We start from the raw sequence: 20,890 nt of genomic DNA on the forward strand, positions 1-20,890 counted from the left end.
CCTCCGTTTTGGTCTCACAGGACGGCTTTGAGATGGCGTTCAGACAGCTGTCGGTGGTTTTTCCATCCAGTGATTATCCGAGAAATTGTGGATGTGCCTGGACATGCCAGAACATGTCCCGTGAGGCTTCATCACGCCATTGCTTTGTGCCATGCGGCACCGCCGCGACGCACGGAATTCCTCCACACGTCTGTCTCAATGTGCCGAAAAAGTGCTGATGTCCACGTCTTTTCACAATTCCTGTGCTAGTCAGACGACGTCCCGGATAAAACACAGCGTCCAGTTTGGAAATGAACGGCACATTCCACTGTTACATGAGTTTTTGTCATGGAAAGAGGAGCGGAGGCTTCGCGCGTCGTGGCGGTGCCGCATGGCGCACAGCAACGCTGTGATGAAGCCTCACGGGACATGTTCTGGCATGTCCAGGCACATCCACAATTTCTCGGATAATCACTCGATGGAAAAACCACCAACAGCTGTCTGAACGCCAACTCAAAGCCGTCCTGTGAGACCAAAACGGAGGTGGTTTTGTCTCGCTCCATCAGCAAATCGGTCGTGACGCGCGAAGCCTCCGCTCGGCTTTCCATGACAAAATCTCTTGTTAAAAGTGAAATGTGCCGGAAAATGATTGATGTCCAGCTCTTGTGATAACCAGAGAAAGTGCACACGACGGTCCGGCTCCACAGAGCCATCCGTTTAGAAATGATCCGGTGGTTTGTGGCTCTCGATGGCGGCACGGAGCGCGGCGTGCCGAGCGTCCTTAAAGCCGTCCTTAAAGCTGTAGTAATGGTCCTTATTCTCTGTGAAGCCCGTAAAATTTTCACTGAAAGCCAGATAAATTTTTCGAATGGTTTCCAGCTGCCAGTCTCTAACAGTTTCTGAAAAAATTCTGATGGAAAAAAAAGCCCAAATCATTCTGCCATTTCCTGACAATGAAAATCCGCCGAGGGGGTGGACCACTCCTCACTCAAAGCCTGTTCACAGGCGAATGACGCAACCGACAGGCGTGGAAAAACTCACGCATGCGCACGAGGGTTCAAGCTTGTCTGACGCAATCACACGTGATTCAAATCCATATGGTTTTTGAAAAAATAATAAGGTCGGATACTTTTCTAATAGAACTCGTATAAGTTTAATAAATTGAAATTGAATTAATGACAAGTGTATATTAGCTTGCAGAACAGCAGCAATAAATGATCCACTTACATAAAGAAATTCTTTTGACAAGAAGTTATTGTCTTTTTTAAACTTGTGAATGCACATACCGGTTGCTGTAATACACACAACTCACCTCCAACACACACAGCAGCTCCTCCACATACGCTCGCTCAGTCTCCAACAGCTCATTCATCACGTGGCTGCCACAGACACATAAAACAGACATTGAAGTTGCTATAAGTTTTTTTTTTTTTATAGCTCTTTCACTACACATGTTCTTAGAAACGCTTACCGCCGAAGTATTGCAAGATTTTCTTCTTCTTCTGAGAGAGATGCGTGTCTGGTACCACCGTTTTTTAAGGGAGATTCCGCCTGGACACGCACAGTCATATTTCATCACACTTCAAGAGTACAGATAACCATTAACCGCTAACTGTAACTAAATATCAACAGACAGAGCTTATGGTTTTAAATCATAAAAAATTCAGCCATTTAACTACCTTTTTGCCAATTACATGATCAGCAGAGTATCTCCTCTCCTTCCTCTGCTGACCTGATGGATAAATGGAAATTAAACCTCTACCATTACAGAGTGTTTTTCTTTTAATCAGCTGATGTATCCACCTATCCTTACTGGGAGATGAGAGTGGAGACTTCACTTCAGGTCTTGGTGCTACAGGTTGGACTGGCCTAGTTTGTTTGGTGGTGAGTTTCTTCAGGCTGATGCGTCTCTTCTCAAACATTTCATGGACGGATATTTGCTTGAGGAAAACTTTCTCTACCTGGTCCTGATGGAGGACAGAGCACAAAGATGCAAAAGAAAAAAGAATGCAGTAAAATCAATATTATTTATAAAATATAATATAAATAAATAAACACACACTCACACCCAAACAAAAAGGGAGCAAAAACAGCAGCACATTATAAGTTAATATAAGGTCTAAAACACAAAAAAATGATAAAGGGCAGTCCAAGTCTCCTCTTGAATATATAAATCAAAAGACGACTGGTCCAAAAAAATATATATTTTTAACTATCATGGTGCTAAATCATGCAGTCACCAAGTCAAATCTGGGGCCGTGTACTGGTGCTGTGCTTCCCTGCATCTACAACGCCACAAAACTGCCTTGAGTCCTGGATGGCAAACACTCAGGAAGTCAAAGAGTCCATCCTCACATCTCTAAAATAACCACCCCCATGGCCTTTTCCAGCCCCTGGGGTCCTCAACACTCAGGCACCTATGTGCTGGATCATGTATAGAGAAATGCACAAAATGACAAAGGGACCATCAGCTCCCTCAAAATGCAAGTGATACTTAGGGAAACTAAGATGAGGAGTAACTGCTGGTTTGACACATTCATTTCAGCAGTATCCAAGGATCCTCCAAACTGACCTAGTTACAAAAGTAGACTAGACCATTAACCCAACCCTACCCAACACTGACTCTGTGCAAACATTGAACAGTGTAGGAGGCAGCAGGCATCCCTGATGAAAACCAGTTTTCACTAGGAAAAACTCTGAAGAACTGAGAGAAGAACTCTGTACTATGGTGTCCAGCAATGTCTTAGGGATCCCACAAATTCTCAGGTTGTTCCAGAGAGCAGTCTGATCAACTGAATCGGATGCTTTGCAAAAATTAACATAGGTTGCAAAAAAGCACTGCTGATATTGACAAGAACCCAAGTGAGTATGTCTTGGGTGTTCCCAAGACTGGACTGGATCAGGTATGCTCAGAATGGTATGACTATAAACCAAACTGAAGTCCCCACAAAGACTTGCCATGACCATTACACTACAGAACCATCAATCTTAAAATGTGACTGTTGCAGGCGCACATAAAAAGTGGACTCATACTGTTAGGAAACCACTTTAAAGCTTTTTACTGACCCTGAGCTGAGGTGTGAGCACTGTCTCATACTGGCAATAGATGGCGCTACGGTCGGTGAGGGTGTGTAGTGTTGCTGTTTCAAAGTAACGCTCCAGTTCTTGCAGGGTTGCTTCCGCTCCATCCTGAGACTGACAGCGATCTACAGACTGGTTAGCCAACAGGTAGATGCCATCCTCACACCAGCGTGATGCCTGGTAAAAACAAAACAAAACAAAACATGGACAGCTAAAGACATCGATGAGGACAAACTGCAGTTTTTCACTTTGATGAATCCCTACACTAATGCACTTTTACATATCTGTTAAAAAGGTAGCTTATGTGACATTTCCAACCAACAGCAGTTGGGCAAAAGATGAGTCCACTTTGGTCCACTTTCCATCCTCACTGTGAACCAGATTTCATTCAGAACTGGCCCAAGGAAAATATAATCTGATGCAGCTGATGTTTTCAGATTTAACCAAATTAACTAAACCAAGGAAAACTGAACCAATTTGATTCAACTAGTCCAGAAACATCAACCTTGCTCCTGGACGTCATTTGCCCTCCGTGTTTTCTATGTGGATACCTGCTGCAAACACAGTTGTTTAGTCAAATCTGGTGTTTCCTAGCTCTTGATTAGCTGATCATACCTGCCTTAGTTAATTAGCAGTGGGCAGAGCTGGGAGAGAGTTATAAAACATGCAGGGCATGTGATGTTGAGAAGCAGTATTGGTGACTCTGGAAACAGACTAATTGGCTCTGGTATTGGACTGGTGATTTTATATTGTACAAATAATGAATGTTTATGAGTTCAATGGTACGAACATTTCATGAGTTGAAAGCTGGAACATACCATTTCACCGAATTAAATATTTGTTCCATTGAAAGAATGTAAAAACATTCATTATTTGTTTTATATAACAGCTAAAATAGATCCTTGTCATTTAATATTTTATTAATTTATAAACAACAGAAAAGGGACTTACATTTTGGTGTTCCACTGCTGCTAAAGTCCAAATTGTGATGTGTAGTCGGGTGATGCAGTGCACTGACTTCGGATTTCCATAAAAAAAAAAACAAAAAAAAAAACAAGACTTTGTGTAGTTCCTCAGTCCAGCCAAAAATCATGTCAGCTTTTCAGCTTTTCATCTGAACAGTTCTTCATGCATCCAGAGAGCTTACAGCGGAGTGGATTTTATGTGTGTGTATATGTGTGTTACAAGAATTAGCATCAGTTAGCTCAATCAAATCGTCCTCTCTGTAGAGTTGTTGTCCCCCACACACACAACTCGGTCGGCACTTGCGCGCGTGTGTACTACCAAAAAAGAAAAAAAAAAAGACTGTGTACATCCTCGTTGCGAAAAAAAAAAAAAAAAAAAAAAACTCACATCAGAAAATGGTCCAGCTTTTCATTCTAAATTCCTGCTAACAGCCTCCAGACAGTGCAGTGGATTTCTTTTGTGTGTGTATGTGCGCACGCCTGCATGTGTGTGCCTGCGCACACGTGTGTACAGAGTGCAATGGTACCAAATGTATGGAACCAAATTTGCACTCTAAATGGAACCAAACTGCACTCTAAATGCAATGCAACACAAAAGGGACGACTAATCCATGTCATGTGACATACAAAGCACCAATCAAATGACAAGGATCCACTCAGCTATTATAAAAATATAGTTATAGATATCAAAATAATCACACTCATTCTGTTGCTGGATTATTGGTTGTGTTTGCACGCAGTCATACTTTTTCCAGAGCTTGGTGGAGCTCCATTGCCTGGAGTAGGAAGTTCTTCTTGCTCCGAAGAGTAGAGTTGATTTCCTCACACACTGCTCTCAACTCACTGCACTTTGGCCTGATTGAGTCTTCGGCATAATGAGAGTTTCCAATCAGCTTCTCACCTTCACTGGCCAGGGACAGGGTACGGTCGAGGACGTCCTGTTGCATTACACACAAACACATTGCACACAAGTCACATGTAAAGACATGAAGCTCTTAACCGTTGTGTTAATGGCTGTGTGGTGATAAACAGGTCTGTGAAAGGATATCTGAGGACTACTGGCTTTGGCAGAAGTCTGCACTCTTCAAATTTCTCTATACTTGGCAACATGGCTTTGACAAGACATTAAAGGTGAATCTACTGAACAGAATCAGAATCGCCTTTATTGTCATTGTAATTTGCATTACAATGAGATTTGAGTGCAACTCCAAAAAGGTGCCTTCCGTGGTGCGAGTAATTTTTAGCCAAATAAAAGATAGTGAAATTTAACAGTAAATTATTCAGAGTATATGTACAACTAATATATATATATATATATATATATATATATATATATTTATATATATATATATATATTTATATATATATATATATTTAACAGGACGAACATACTCGTAAATGATCAGGTCTCTGAATGTGTCTTACACAGGCTTTGTCCTCAAGGCCACTGAGCTCTTGGAGGAGATGCTCAGCGTGGGCGGGACTTATGCTGACTTCAGAAAAACACAACAGCCGTTCTGATGTCAAATCAAGCAGTGTGCGCACCTACAAACATGCACAAAACATGACTATTAGTAATATGCACACACACCGTCACGTTTTATTTCATACAGTATGTATTATAGATCTATTACAGATGATTTTAGACAGGCAGGCAGAGAGATGGGTAGATCAGACAGACAGATAGACAGACAATTATAGATAGAGACACAGCTAGAGCGACTGCCAATGCGCACCTACAATTTATATTTATGTCTGTAAGAAAACTGTGTTTTATGCAATGTAACTCACTTCACGAAAGTCCTGTTCAAAATGTCGAAGCTGCAAACATTGTTCCAGCTTGGTGTGGTGACGCTCCCAAAAATCATCAAATGCCATCTGAGTTTCATCCAACTGACCCATAAGTCTGGAAAGGAAGAAAAGAATGACAGGGGGGGGGAAAGAGCAAGTAGATCAACTAATGCATGAACAAATAAATTACTCAACCACTTGTGTCATTTGTACCTTTGTACAGTATCTAGATTTTCCAGTTCATCATGGGTCATACTGTAGTCCGGGTCAGACTGTAGTGGCTCATTGATGAAATCCAACAGGCTAGCCCCTTGAGACAACGCCACCTGCAGGTCCTCCTGGAAATCACACACATAAGTTGCAGGCATCTAAAACAAGGAAATTACTAACCGATGGACAAGTTAGACTGTTACCTCTAAGGTTTATTGACTAAAATGTCAAACTGCCAATTTTATATATATATATATATATATATATATATATATATATATATATATATATATATATATAGTTAGTTACAGGAGACTAAAGGTCATCTGATTTTTCTCCAGCTCATATTTTGTTAAAGAAAGTTACTTGCATTTGATGTGTTGTTTTCTATTCAAAAAGGAATACTTTTTGATGCAATACTTTTCAAGGTACCATATTCTAAAAGAAGAGGGGTTTTTTTTACCTTTATATTTTTCTTTATCTTTTGACCTGAACAACGCCAAAACGAAACCACCCTGACAGGAAGCGATTAGGCCAAAATACACCTAAATATGAATCCTGATAATTAATTAATTCTGGATTCTGTAGCTCCTGTAGGGTCTATGTTACCTGGTCACCTCGTAGGTTTTAATGAGGACCATCATTTTGACTTGGTTCTGTGCAAGCACGATTTTTAAATATTTTTAAAAGTAATTTCACAATTGATCTGACCAAACAAGCAGAAATGTAAATACCCAGGACCCACCAAAATCCACAACTATGTACAACCGTTATACAGTAAGTCAAAACCTATGAATACCTTCATTTATGCAGATATTAATCTAATGAAAACTTGCAGTGTATTTTTTAAAATATCTTCCAGAGACAATGTACTGACCTGGCAAGATATTCTTGTTGGAAAAATGTTGTTGGACAGAATACACTCAAGAACAACGTTCAGTCTTTTTTTTGTTACTTCTTCATTTGGCATTTGTCTCAATCAAAGGTCCAGTACATTAGATTATAGATACTTGTTGACAAATGACAATATCTGCTTGTGAAAGGTACCTCTATGAGCCAAAGGTGAAAAGCATTGCTTGAGAGGTATTATAAATTCATCTGAAAAACTTTAATTTAATAATATTAATAATAAGTAATGCCCAGTAAATGTTAATGTTTTTAATTAGCATTTTATTAATTTCCTGTCTTCATTCTTCTTAATTAATGTGAATTATATGGAGGTAGTTATTGCATTTTACTTTGAGCAGCACTTTGGATGTATAACTGAAAGTGTTAAATATTGTGATGATTAATAGTCTGACAATTTATATATTTATCATTTTTTTTAAAGTATAAAAATTTAACAAACTTTTGAATTGTAACTTTCTTATAAGCATATCTTATATTATCCAAATTTGGGGGAGGGGAAAAAAAAATCCTTTAATAGTTTTTGAGATATTTCCAAGACAAATAAAAAGAAAAAAAAAAGCTTTTTGATGGATAGAACGACGTTCAAAGAGAACTCATTAGTATTTATCTATACCCTTTTTGGTCAGGTGTACAAAAATTGTACATTTTGCAATCTAGCTCAAATAGAGTTATGTCAAAGAAATGCAAATTATTGAGCTTGGGACTCTGGTGAGGACGGTCACATCTCCTCTCCTCTCTTATCTCTGCTCCAACCTTCAAAGTCCCTAATTCACCTGACTGTGAATTCTTCAAACTACATTTGGAATAACCATGGAATTGATCAGCTGGTCTCTGAACGCTATTGACACCATTTTTTGGAGGATGTTGAAGACTTATTTATATTTGGTTTCATACTGGGAGGGCTGGTTGGGCTGGCTTATTGGTTTATGTGCTGCCTGGACCTACCGGAGAATTGGCAAGACAGCTGCTACCAGAACCACAACCCCTCACCTGTCCATCATGATTAATGAGTTGGGCAAGGCGGTACAGTCTCAGACTATGTTAACCCTTGAACCATCTGGGAGCAAATGTACGCCTTGCAAAGGAAGATGTCGGGGACGAAGGAATACTCAAAAATTGGATTTGGTCAGTCAGAGGAGCTATAAATGGTGTTTCTCTGCTTAACCCTAAACATGGCAGGCTTATCAGTCTCCGAAGGTCAAAACACCCTGCTGTTTTCCTCCAGAAGAATCTCTACGGCCTTGGTGAACCATTTGGCTGCCCCTCTTATCTTTCTGCCCTCCCCTACAGTGTGATGTTGTCAAGTCTACTCCAGAAATTATGAACACACTGACAGAAACCTTATACAAACTCATCTCATCTGCACACATGAGGCACACCCCCTCTCTCCCCCACCCCTACCACCCCACCCCCTTGCCTCTGCCCTGCCACTCCCCCCGAGCTCGCGGCTGTGCGGGATACTGCTGCGGCTACCCCACACTCGCAATGCCTCACTTCGGATGACAGACTGTCTTAAAGTTTAGTGTACACAGTGGTGGGCACACTTCCGATAATCCGATAACAGATAATTATCGAAGATAATGTTTTCAGTATCTGATTATCTTTTTAGATAACTTTAAAAACCATTATCGGACCAGTTATCTTCCGATTAATTTTTGTCTGATAACTTTTAAACCGATAAACAAAGCTGAACAGCGACAAGCATTTTTAAAATTAGTTTAGCACCCACCTGTTAAAATATTTGTAACAAACGCATAGTTATAACCTTTGCAAACAGAAGAGAACTGCTTGTATAAAAAGCATCTCAATCCTCTGCAAACAAAGGAAAAACAACCCCAAAAGGAAAAAGAAAAAAAAAACATTTCCTTTAACACCATACCGATATGCGGGCAATATGACCTAAGTCATCCAGAGGCATACATTTTTAACTTATGGTTCAAATTTTAACCAAACTAATTTTGGACAAGTTATTTAAAATTACTGTCATGTCTGAAAATATCAGATATATGTTTTAGTTTTAAAGTAATGTGCTAATTTTTAAGGTTTTGGGAGCACATGCTCTGCCCCGTAGTGCATTTTGGGTAGGATGTTGTAATCTCAGTACGTCACGACAGGACAAATGCATTTCAGACACTCTGTTCAGGCTCCACGGACAACAGCATTAAACTCTAGTGCTTAAAACTCTCTTGAATATATTCTCTGCGTTTATAGACGTTGATTTTTTTTTTATTGCGTTTGTTAAATTCCACGCATTTTAAATGTGAGCAGACAGGGATTATCTAGAATTTGTTTTGAAAGCCTCTACTGCCATCTAGCATCTACTGGCCAGTAGTGTTCATGGCAGTGTCTGGGAACCAGTAGATGGCAGTGTTCTATTTATTTTGACCCCGGTTATGTCAGATGATTGTCAAATCAACTTTTTTGCTTTGCAAATGGCTTTTTTTTTTTTACAAATGAAGTTTAAAAACAAAACAACTGCAAAATAATAATAACAACATTATTACAAGACAGCTCTGCAGTATTTGCACAGGCACAGTGCAAACGGTTGGATGCTGCTTGTAGCTTTCAGCAGCAGGATAACCTCACGACGGCCGACCACAATAATATATCAAACAGGTTTGATTCTCATTTGACCATACGATCGGCGATCAGGAGGTGGTCGTCAGATGTTGACCGCAGCTTGATACTCCATGAACACTAAACGATGCAGGATGCACAATTAACCTGAAACTTGGTCCAAAAAATTCCTGCATGAAAAATCATCTCGCACACTGTAAAGCATGTTTTACAACATCAAATGAATGTTGGAAAGAGAGAATGTGGAGAGAATGTGTGCAAATATGCGCACATTCTCTCCACATGCAAAAACATTTTGCGATGACACTTCCAGGGCTCCGTAAAAATGCCTGTTTTTACAAATAAAAAAATGGAATATTTTACAAAAGCACATTTAAACACCAACACACGACAGACGTCACATTAACGTGTTGGTTTACATAATGAATGACTGAACCAATTAGTGTTTAGCAGAGGCACGTTTACCCAGAATCCTTTGCGATCTCTTTGTTACAAAATGTCAGAATTAGTGCATTATTCAACATTAAAAGATATATGTTTTAATGTCAGAATTGACATTAATGGAGTTATTCTATCGGTATTAATGTTATTTATAAATCAACACCATAACTCAATATGACTTTATTTTTCAAGACCTCCGCATGACCGGAGCTTTGTCGTTGATAGAGAGCTGGCTTTACGGCTGCTCTCAGGGTGCCTCTGTGTTGGGAGGGCTGTAATAAACAAGAGCTTCCAGCAGGGGCCGAATGTTGAAAGAAAAAAGTGTGGTCTCATTGTTTGGGTCTCAGAGTGCCTCTGTGCTCAGAGCGCTGTAGTAAACAAGAGCTTCCAGCAGGGGCAGACTGTTGAAAGAAAAAAGTGTGGTCTTATTGTTTGGGTCTGTTGTTATTTATAATATTATTAGAAGCTATTAAATTTGTTTTACTAGTAGTTGTAAATGTGCCAGAGATAATATTGGAATTTATCTGTTATCGGTTATCTGTAACTTCCGATACATTTTTGGGTGGTTTATTGTTTTATCTTTATCGAAGATAACTTTTCAGTTATCTGATTATCTATTATCGAAGTTAATTTTTTGGTTATCTGTGCCCACCACTGAGTGTACATAAACAATCAAATGCATGCGTATGGTTGTTTTAATTCTGATGTGTGCCATTATTACGTTCAACTAGTCATAATTGTGGATTAACTGCTGTATTTTTGTCTGAGGTGATTAGGTGTGAAGATAATTTTGTTGCACTTGTTGTAACTTCGTTGCAATATCTATCTATCAAATTGAAACATTTAAGGCATAAAGGTGAGGATAATGGGCAAGGATAAATATATGCATTTTATAGCCCCTCATTCCACCATGCCAGCCTTTATTCACCATGGGAATGACAATAAAATTACAATAAAGCTGATTTAATGAAAATTCCCTGTGAACTTATAATAAAAATAATAGAGTAACAATAGCTGCAGGTGATAAGGAAGCCTGAACATCTCTGACCTTCATTTTCTCCTTCTTCAGGGTGTGTGTGTGCAGCAGGATGGTGGTGGCCTCGGCATTGTTCGGTAATTCAGTCTCTGCAAGCTCAGTGCCAAACGTCTGCAAGGTCTGTGCCGTTGTCTTCACCATGAGGGCAAATGCCTCGATGGCCTGCACATACACACGGAAAAACAGCATGCGCAGGATCAACACACCAGTGCTCAAAATGGTCCTGATATTTGCACAGTCGCAGCTGGTTAAACCACCACTCTGTCCATTCTTCCTATCGCTAATTATGATGATATAGATTTTCTGTTCTCAGAGAGCTGACTTATAGAAGCCATTTGTTATCGAGGTGAACAGAAATTCCTGCTACTACAGTGACTTCAATCAAGTTGCTATTTTAAAGTCGTCGGCTCATATGGCCACATTAGAATAAATGCAGTTTAACGACACACTGATTCACGATAGAGTAGCACAGAGAAAAACACCGTGGTTGCGTTGCACACACCCACAGAAAAGCTCTGTATTTCTGTTCGTGGAGTGGCATGGTAGGAAGTAGGATGTGGGAGAACATGATAAACACCGCTTATACTGAATTACAGTCAATAAGAAAAATAGCAGAATTATGGTGACGGCTCAGAATGTGTGCATACAGTGCGGTGTGAGATCCAGGTATCATGACAGTATTCCTGAGTTCCTCCCAGCTCTGTGGTTAGCTGTCCAGGGTCGATGTAGGCGTGGAGCTCAGTCACCGAACTCAGCATCACCACCTGGAAGCCAAATCAACTCACTAGATCATTTAATCCAACAAAATAATTCATCACCACAATGTACATATGGAGAACAAGGGCAATACTGATGCTAACCCCCATCACATATTTTCTGAGCATAGCAAACAGACTAAAGTACTCTGCAAAGAAAGACATGCAAGTTATGAATGAGAGTGGTACCTTCATGTTGAAGTCATTTTCGTTGTACTTGAAGAGGAAGTCTGACAGCGTCCGCTGGAACAAGGATGTGGGACGCAACACCAGAACCAAGTTCACGTTCTCTCGAAATGTGCCCTGAAATAGACAATAGACAAAGAGAATGAGGACAGAATGTTTTATATATAAAATTCAAAAGGTGTGCAGTTTTGATATTGTGCCGTTTAAATGAATGCATGTTGAAAATAATCCTTCGAGCATTTGTGATTTCAATATCAGCCCCAATATGCTGCTGTAAAATGCTGATTGAATGTAATATGGTCTCTAAACAGGAAGATGAATTACAATATATTTTGGACACAGCTCACGATATTGCATTGTAATGTTCTAATTCCCAGAAATTAAAAAAAAAAATTTAGTGTGTGAATCAATTCCTGGCGCTTTGTGGAGGAAGTGGTCTTCTACAACTGCTGTTTTCAAAAATAAATCCATCTATGGAATATATTTCAGTTACTCCGGGTCACAGTACAGCAGGCCAAGCAAGGCAGGCCAGATGTAATTCTGACCCAATCGTATCCTCCAGTTCCATCTGGGAAATTCAAAGTGTTCCCAGCCAGACTGAATATAATCCCTCAAGCATGTTCTGGTTTACCCAGGAGTCTCCTCCCAGATGAAGGAGGCCTGGAACACTCCTCGAGGGAGGCATCCGGGGGGGTCCTGTTAAGATTCCCAGACTGCATCAATTCTCCTTTTAATGAGGGAGGGAGCAGCAAATTGCCTCAGATCTCCTTATGGAGCACTTGCATATCATTTTGATTACCTCCAAGAAACCGGTTATATTTTCATCCATATCTGTTTGCACAATTATGTAAATATACTAACTAAATTATTTTAATAAAACTTTTGAAAGGGGTGGGGTATGGACCAAAGAAGAACTCACTAATGGTTAGGAACATGATCAAAGATGAATGATCAGGATCAAAGATCAAAATCAAAGGAGAGCGTTCATGTACAAAGATTAGAATCAGGATTGCAGGTCAGTAATCATAAATAAAAGGTCGGCAATCAGGAACAAAGGTACATTTTCAGGATCCCATGATCAGAAAAGTGTACTTCAGTGCAGATTGAGATAATGATCTAGATCTGCTGCACAAAAATCTATTTTCAGACAAGGGTTGGCCAGTAGAATGAACTGTACGAGGGCTGTCAATAAAGTATAGGTCCTTTTTATTTTTTCAAAAACTATATGGATTTCATTCATATGTTTTTACGTCAGACATGCTTGAACCCTCGTGCGCATGCGTGAGTTTTTCCACGCCTGTCGGTGACGTCATTCGCCTGTGAGCACTCCTTGTGGGAGGAGTCGTCCAGCCCCTCATCGGAATTCCTTTGTCTGAGAAGTTGCTGAGAGACTGGCGCTTTGTTTGATCAAAATTTTTTCTAAACCTGTGAGACATATCGAAGTGGACACGGTTCGAAAAATTAAGCTGGTTTTCTGTGAAAATTTTAATGGCTGATGAGAGATTTTGAGGTGATACTGTCGCTTTAAGGACTTCTCACGGAGCGAGACGTCGTGCAGTGGTCCCAGGCGCCGTCGTAAGCCTGTTTCAAGCTGAAAACCTCCACATTTCAGGTTCTATTGATCCAGGACGTCGTGAGAGAACAGAGAAGTTTCAGAAGAAGTCAGTTTCAGCATTTTATCCGGATATTCCACTGTTAAAGGAGATTTTTTTAATGAAAGACGTGCGGACGGGTCCGCGCGTCGGGACGCAGCCGGCGCGGTGCGGCGGCACAGGAAAAACACCTCCGTGTTGATAACCATTTGTAAAATCCAAGCGGCTTTTGATGGCTTTCAGTGGAGTGAGTATATGAGAAATTGTTTAACAGCTGGACATGTTCCAACTTGTCCTTAAGACTTCCAACGGAGGTGTTTTTCCTGTGGCGGAGCGTCACGGCGGCTGCGAGCCGACGCTGCAATCCGCCCGCACGTCTTTCATTAAAAAAATCTCCTTTAACAGTGGAATATCCGGATAAAATGCTGAAACCGACTTCTCTGTTCTCTCACGACGTCCTGGATCAATAGAGCCTGAAATGTGGAGGTTTTCAGCTTGAAACAGGCTGACGACGGCGCCTGAGAGCGCTGCGCGACGTCTCGCACCATGGGAAGTCCTTAAAGCGACAGTATCACCTCAAAATCTCTCATCAGCTGTTAAAATTTTCACTGAAAACCAGCTTAATTTTTCGAACCGTGTCCACTTCGATGTGTCTCACAGGTTTAGAAAAAATTTTGATCAAACAAAGCGCCAGACTCTCAGCAACTTCTCAGACAAAGGAATTCCGACGAGGGGCTGGACGACTCCTCCCACAAGGAGTGCTCACAGGCGAATGACGTCACCAACAGGCGTGGAAAAACTCACGCATGCGCATGAGGGTTCAAGCATGTCTGACGTAAAAACATATGAATGAAATCCATATAGTTTTTGAAAAAAATAAAGAGGACCTATACTTTATTGACAGACCTCGTATTTTCTTTTTTCTTTTTTTTTTTGGGGTGGGTGGGTGTGTGCTTAATTTAAATTAAAGGGGACTGTAGGGCCTTGGTGGGAGGATGAGCTCTATCAATTGCACTTTAGATAAAAATGAATAAATTATATTATAAAACACATTTTGAAACATATAGCTCTGTAAATTCGTATATATATATATATATATATATATGTATGTGTGTGTGTGTGTGTGTGTGTGTAATTAATTCAGCTCCTATACTGACTGAAACCACTGCTGCCCTTGTGGACCTGCCATAAAGAAGATTTCCTCAATAACACACATTATTTATTTATGCGTTTTTCTGGTGAACAACTGTTCCCTGACACCATCCCCCCTCCAGTCAAGCAAGATGACATGTGATTTTATCCAGTGCATCTGGGAGTAACTACCGGTTTTTTATTTCTCCAACACATTAACAGGTTAAAAGCCTGGAGGTGTCTTCACACAGACCGACAGCCCCAGAAGCCACTCAGCGGATAGACTAAATTGGTTCGAGCTTCAGCTAAAACCCTGGGTAAATTGGTCTATCCTGTTAGGCACCATAAATCGATGCAGGATGACAAGTAGACACACACAAAGCCAGAGGCAAGCGCAGCAATGCAACACGCTCATGAATTATGTAATGCTGCCACAAAAAGAATTTATTTATTGCTTATTTAATGTGCACTACATTGCTCTGGAATATTTACAAAGCACTGTACCCTTCAATGTGAATCTGAAGTGTCAGGATTTATAATTTTTTTTAATTAGGACAAAGAGAGCGAGAAATGGAGAACAGCTGTAGTATTTTGAATGTGTTTATATGATCAAACATTATATGCTTTATGAGGTTTGTGCCATTTAAAGAGACAATCGTTGAAAAACAGTCTTCAGAAATGAAGCCCATTTGAAGTTACAGTACATGTAACTTCAAAACTGCACGTTGAGAGACAAAGAGAAGAAAATAAGTGTGTACTTCAGCACCCTTCTTACAAAATGCTTTTTTGCAGGGTGGTGTGGACGTGTTTGTCTAATCTAGTAACATTTGTGCGCAAGAACAGTCTCTTTCACGTCATACCTTGCTCAATCACCTCATCATTTTTCATTTTTCTTTGTAGCCTACATTCATTAAGAAAAAAAAATCCTTTCCACAGGGTTGTGTGGAGGTATGACCATGTTTGTGTGAGTGTTAGAACACAACAGTTTCTCTGATTTAGCATATTTCTGTGTGGAAATGGTCTGTCTCTCACACAGACGACAACGATGATACTGCATGGATTAGGAAACCATAGTATCTGTTATAATATCTACATTCTCAACAAACTGATGCCATCTGCTGACTAAATGTGTCAAAGCTGATATTCAGCTGAATAGTAGAATACATCCTCACTACGGCTTCTAATATTTACTCTGTGACTTATGACTCAGTCTGCAAGGAAACAGTCATTTTCCTGTGCACGCACGCACGCACGCACGCACGCACGCACGCACGCACGCACACACACACACACACACACACACACACACACACACACACACACACACACACACACACACACACACACACACACACACACACACACACACACACACAGTCATCTGGTCTTTGTGGAGGTGCAAACTACACACAGCCTGCTGCCAGGTTTATGAAAGACAGCCAGGTTTGGAAGCTCACTGCATGTGCTATAGAGTCCCACAGCAATTTCACCCAAAGACACCTAATATTCTGTTTCCATCCTGCCACATGCCTCAGTATAGAATTTGATGCTGTAATTATAACAAATAACAAAATACCAAATAATTTACTGTAGGTAGGACTGCAAGTAAGAATTATTTTCATTAATAATTAACCTATCACTCAATTTAACAAAAACATGACCAATAAAATAGGTAACTGACAATGTTCTTATTACAGTTACCCAAAGACTAAGCGTTATGTCTCTAGATGAATTTACAATCTGCCAGACCTGGATAAATGTGAATTTGTAGGTGGAGCAGTTGAAGGTACCCACTGTCCATTTAGTCAGCATTAGTCCATAAATAAGTGCTATCAATAATGCTCATCCTCACAAAGACTAAAATATGATTCATTCAAAAATACACATTTGGATCATCACCAACGCGTCGCTGGCAAAACTCGATTTGTGACAGTAAAATCTAGCATGAATGTCCACAAATTATCAGACACAACAGGGTTATTTCCATTCTAATCCAATTTCATCATTTGCACGGTTTATTTTTCTGTAAGTAATTCGGTCGGTGAATCGTTGTGAAAGGGTGTGGTCATCGGCTCATCAAAGTTTACCATAGCAACAGCGTCTTCATGCCAAACTGGAAAATCTGTGTGCAGACCCACAGATTTCTCCATCTCATCAGCTGCATTGAGTTAAATCCATCAATCAATCCAGTTAAATCCATTAAATCCACGCATTTCGGCATCGTCGTCGCTGCACTAGTTTCTCTCGCTCTCAGCTGATAGCGCCATTATTGACACCTGTGCAGCAATGCGGTCAGGGGGCGGAGTAATACATCAAATGTGAAATGGTCAAATATTTTGCCAATGTCTACTCCATATTTTATGGTCTGAAATCTCACACGATTAACCAATCAGATGTGCGGAACAAATATGAGGTCTGTCCAAAAAGTAACGGACCTTTTAATTTTTTTCAAAAACTATATGGATTTGAATCATGTGTGATTGCATCAGCCAAGCTTGAACCTTCGTGCGCATGCGTGAGTTTTTTCACGCCTGTCGGTTGCGTCATTCGCCTGTGAGCAGGCTTTGTGTGAGCACTGGTCCACCCCCCTTGTCGGATTTTTATTGCGAATAAATGTCTGAACGATTTGGAGCTTTGCTGCATGAATTTTTTTCCAGAAACTGTGAGAGACCTCCAGGTGGACACCATTCGGAAAATTAATATGGCTTTCAGGGACGATTTTATGGGGATTACACAGATTAAGGAGTGCTCCAGACGGTTTAAAGACCGCCCACAGCTGCTGAGAGCGCGCCGTGCTCCGAGCGCCGATCGACAGGCTCAAACCCCGCTGAAACAACCAGATCATTTCCAACGTGAAGGCTTTGTTGATCCGGGACGTCGTCTGACTTTCACAAAAAGGCAGAAGGCGTGGACATCAGCACTTTTTTGGGACATTCTACTGTTACAGGAGTTTTTTTTCATGGAAAAAGAAGCGGAGGGTTGCGCCACCGTGCCGCTCATGGCGCGGGACAAAACCACCTCCGTGTTGGTCTCACAGGACGGCTTTCAGGTGGCTTTCAGACGGCTTCCGGTTGCTTTTCAGTCGCGTGAATATCCGAGAAATTGAGCATGAGCTGGACATGCCATAACATGTCCTGTGAGGCTTCATCACAGCGTTGCTTTCCTCTTTCCATGACAAAAACTCCTGTAACAGTGGAATGTGCCGTTCATTTCTAAACTGGACGCTGTCTTGATCCGGTATGTCGTCTGACTAGCACAGGAATTGCGGAAGACGTGGACATCTTTTCAGCACATTGAGACAGACGTGCGGAGGAATTCCGCGCGTCAGGACGGAGCTGCATGGTGCAAAGCAACGCCGTGATGAAGACTCACAGGACATGTTGGGGCATGTCCAGCTCATGCTCAATTTCTCGGATATTCACACGACTGAAAAGCAACCGGAAGCCATCTGAAAGGCGTCCTGTGAGACCAACACGGAGTTGGTTTTGTCCCGCACCATGAGTGGCACGGTGGCGCAATCCTCCGCTTCTTTTTCCATGAAAAAAACTCCTGTAACAGTAGAATGTGCCGAAAAAGTGCTGATGTCCACGCCTTCTGCCTTTTTGTGAAAGTCAGACGACGTCCCGGATCAACAAAGCCTTCACGTTGGAAATGATCTGGTTGTTTCAGCGGGGTTTGAGCCTGTCGATCGGCGCTCGAAGCGCGGCGCGCTCTCAGCAGCTGTGGGCGGTCTTTAAACCGGCTGGAGCACTCCTTAATCTGTGTAATCCCCATAAAATCGTCCCTGAAAGCCATATTAATTTTCCGAATGGTGTCCACCTGGAGGTCTCTCACAGTTTCTGGAAAAAATTGATGCAGCAAAGCTCCAAATCGTTCAGACATTTATTCGCAATAAAAATCCGACGAGAGGGGTGGACCACTGCTCACCCAAAGCCTGCTCACAGGCGAATGACGCAACCGACAGGCGTGAAAAAACTCACGCATGCGCACGAAGGTTCAAGCTTGGCTGATGCAATCACACGTGATTCAAATCCATATGGTTTTTGCAAAAAATAAAACGGTCCAATACTTTTTGGACAGACCTCGTATAATTGGATTAGAATGTAATTTGGTTTTCCCACTTATAATACCAAGATTTCCACCTTCAGGTTCGGTCTGGGAGTATGCCCTGGTGTCGCACATTGCTGCATTCACCACATCATAGAACTGGCACATGCCCTGAATGGCAACCACCCAGGTAAACAACCGATCCATCACCACCTCTATCTCCCACAGGTAGGTTAAACGTGGGCAACACCTAGGCCTTCTCCAGCCTCTGGACACTGAGGCTCAACACTACATGTCCAAAATATTGTAGTTGATGCTCCCTAACAATGCAAGTGACAGTCATCATCATCAGCCTCCCTAAGTGACTATATGTTAAACACAAAGTCACTCCAGCATTATCAACAACAATATCCATGTATATCCTCCAAAGAGCCCTCGTACCAAAGACGACCAGTCACCATCGCCCTAAGTTACTGTTACAGGCAGCACCTGAGTCCTAAAGACAAAGATATCAGCATCACCAAACACCTCTGTCCACTGACCTCATGGCTCCATAAACTTTTCCCAGGCGTCTCTCAATCTCAAAGGCCGAGGAGGAACCACAGAGAATGAATGTCACTGCTGAAGTAAGTGAATGTCTCCATAAATTCAATAATTTCACCACATACAGATACATTTCTGATGGTCGAGTCCAGGTAGTCACTGAAACCCTAGATCTTAGTCTTGAGACAGAACAATTGTAAACCCAGACACTCAGATTCATGCAACAATCAGGGTATTCACTGATTCCACAAAGATCACCGCATCCTGTAAACCGTTCCTCACCAAGAAAAGCATCTAAGTCACTGGTTTCCACAACCTAAAACCCAATCTAACAACCACTCCACTTTCCACCTTCATTCACACAAAAAATGGTTGTGTAGTTTGAATAAAAGAGATCAGACACACTGAAAAGGCACAGTGCAAAGAAGCAAAAATGAATAGCATATCAGTAATTAGAAATACATGCAAATTATACAAAGAAAAAGCAAAACAAGTTCTAAAAAAAAAATAAATCATATTCTAGAATTGATCTAAGATAATCCTTCCAGTACCCACCTCTGCATTTAAAAATAACACCATGCAAAACAGGCTGAAGTCATTCAAATCAATTAAGCCTGAAAGGTCTTGGTATAACAGACCCCTGAGACTGAGACTGAGACACACACACACACACACACACACACACACACACACACACACACACACACACACACACACACACACACACACACACACACACACACACACACACACACACACACACACACACACACACACACACACACATTAGGAATGCACACAAACACCTCACTGATGCAAAACACACATAAATAAATAATAAGGAACAGAATACATTTTCTCTTGATCAGATGATTCAGATTCTGTTAAGAAGGAAGCAGGAAGGGAGGAGAAAGAGTGCAAGAAACCCACTCCACTCCTGTAATGACATCTACAATGTTCTGTTGGGTATCCGATATAGCAACCATACTATACTACTGTACTTCCATCCATGTCACACACTGTAACCCACCTCAAGCGAAATCAGAGTTTTACTTGAAGCAGCTCCAACTGCTTTTGAACATACATAAATTATAAATGTAGTAAATTCAGATGGCATAGCTGAAATTTCTCCAGAGTGAAATATTGCTTCTTCACTTTTTATAATACAAGTTAATCATGATGTTTGTATGATGGCATCACTAGAAAGAGGTGTACAATTAATATGGTGGATTTCTTCCAACATGATTCTATGGAAGCCTGATCAATGCTTCAAAAAAACAACATAGTTTTAGATTTTTAAAAAGGGGTGGGGGTGAAGGGTCCAGGGCAGTCCCATCTAGCACCACTCCAGTGAGGGCTGACATACAGTGAGGAAAATAAGTATTTGAACGCCCTGCGATTTTGCAAGTTCTCCCACTTAGAAATCATGGAGGGGTCTGAAATTTTCTTCTTAGGTGCATGTCCACTGTGAGAGACATAATCTAAAAAAAAAAAAATAAATAATCAGGAAATTACCAATGTATGATTTTTTTAATAATTTATTTGTATGTTACTGCTGCAAATAAGTATTTGAACACCTACCAACCAGCAAGAATTCTGGCTCACACAGACCTGTTAATTTTTCTTTAAGAAGCCCTCTTATTCTGC

The 20,890-nt window shown here is 40.9% G+C and overlaps 1 protein-coding gene across 7 annotated transcripts in view; it reads right to left on the reverse strand.

Annotated features, from left to right (window-relative positions):
• Positions 1 to 20,890, reverse strand: part of mcf2la (mcf.2 cell line derived transforming sequence-like a) — a 109,202-nt gene that overhangs the window by 24,760 nt on the left and 63,552 nt on the right. For all 7 annotated transcript variants that reach the window (XM_034177741.1, XM_034177756.1, XM_034177750.1 and 4 more), the window contains 12 exons: positions 11,934 to 12,047; positions 11,637 to 11,753; positions 11,002 to 11,151; positions 6,030 to 6,154; positions 5,817 to 5,931; positions 5,451 to 5,570; positions 4,772 to 4,963; positions 3,046 to 3,237; positions 1,793 to 1,946; positions 1,659 to 1,711; positions 1,451 to 1,530; positions 1,292 to 1,358 (listed from right to left, as the gene is read on the reverse strand). In XM_034177741.1, coding sequence (XP_034033632.1) covers positions 1,292 to 1,358; positions 1,451 to 1,530; positions 1,659 to 1,711; positions 1,793 to 1,946; positions 3,046 to 3,237; positions 4,772 to 4,963; positions 5,451 to 5,570; positions 5,817 to 5,931; positions 6,030 to 6,154; positions 11,002 to 11,151; positions 11,637 to 11,753; positions 11,934 to 12,047 — 1,479 coding nt within the window. The remainder of the gene's footprint in view (positions 1 to 1,291; positions 1,359 to 1,450; positions 1,531 to 1,658; positions 1,712 to 1,792; positions 1,947 to 3,045; positions 3,238 to 4,771; positions 4,964 to 5,450; positions 5,571 to 5,816; positions 5,932 to 6,029; positions 6,155 to 11,001; positions 11,152 to 11,636; positions 11,754 to 11,933; positions 12,048 to 20,890) is intronic.

This window comes from Thalassophryne amazonica, chromosome 1 (assembly GCF_902500255.1).
Source record: "Thalassophryne amazonica chromosome 1, fThaAma1.1, whole genome shotgun sequence".
Lineage (NCBI taxonomy): Eukaryota > Metazoa > Chordata > Actinopteri > Batrachoidiformes > Batrachoididae > Thalassophryne > Thalassophryne amazonica.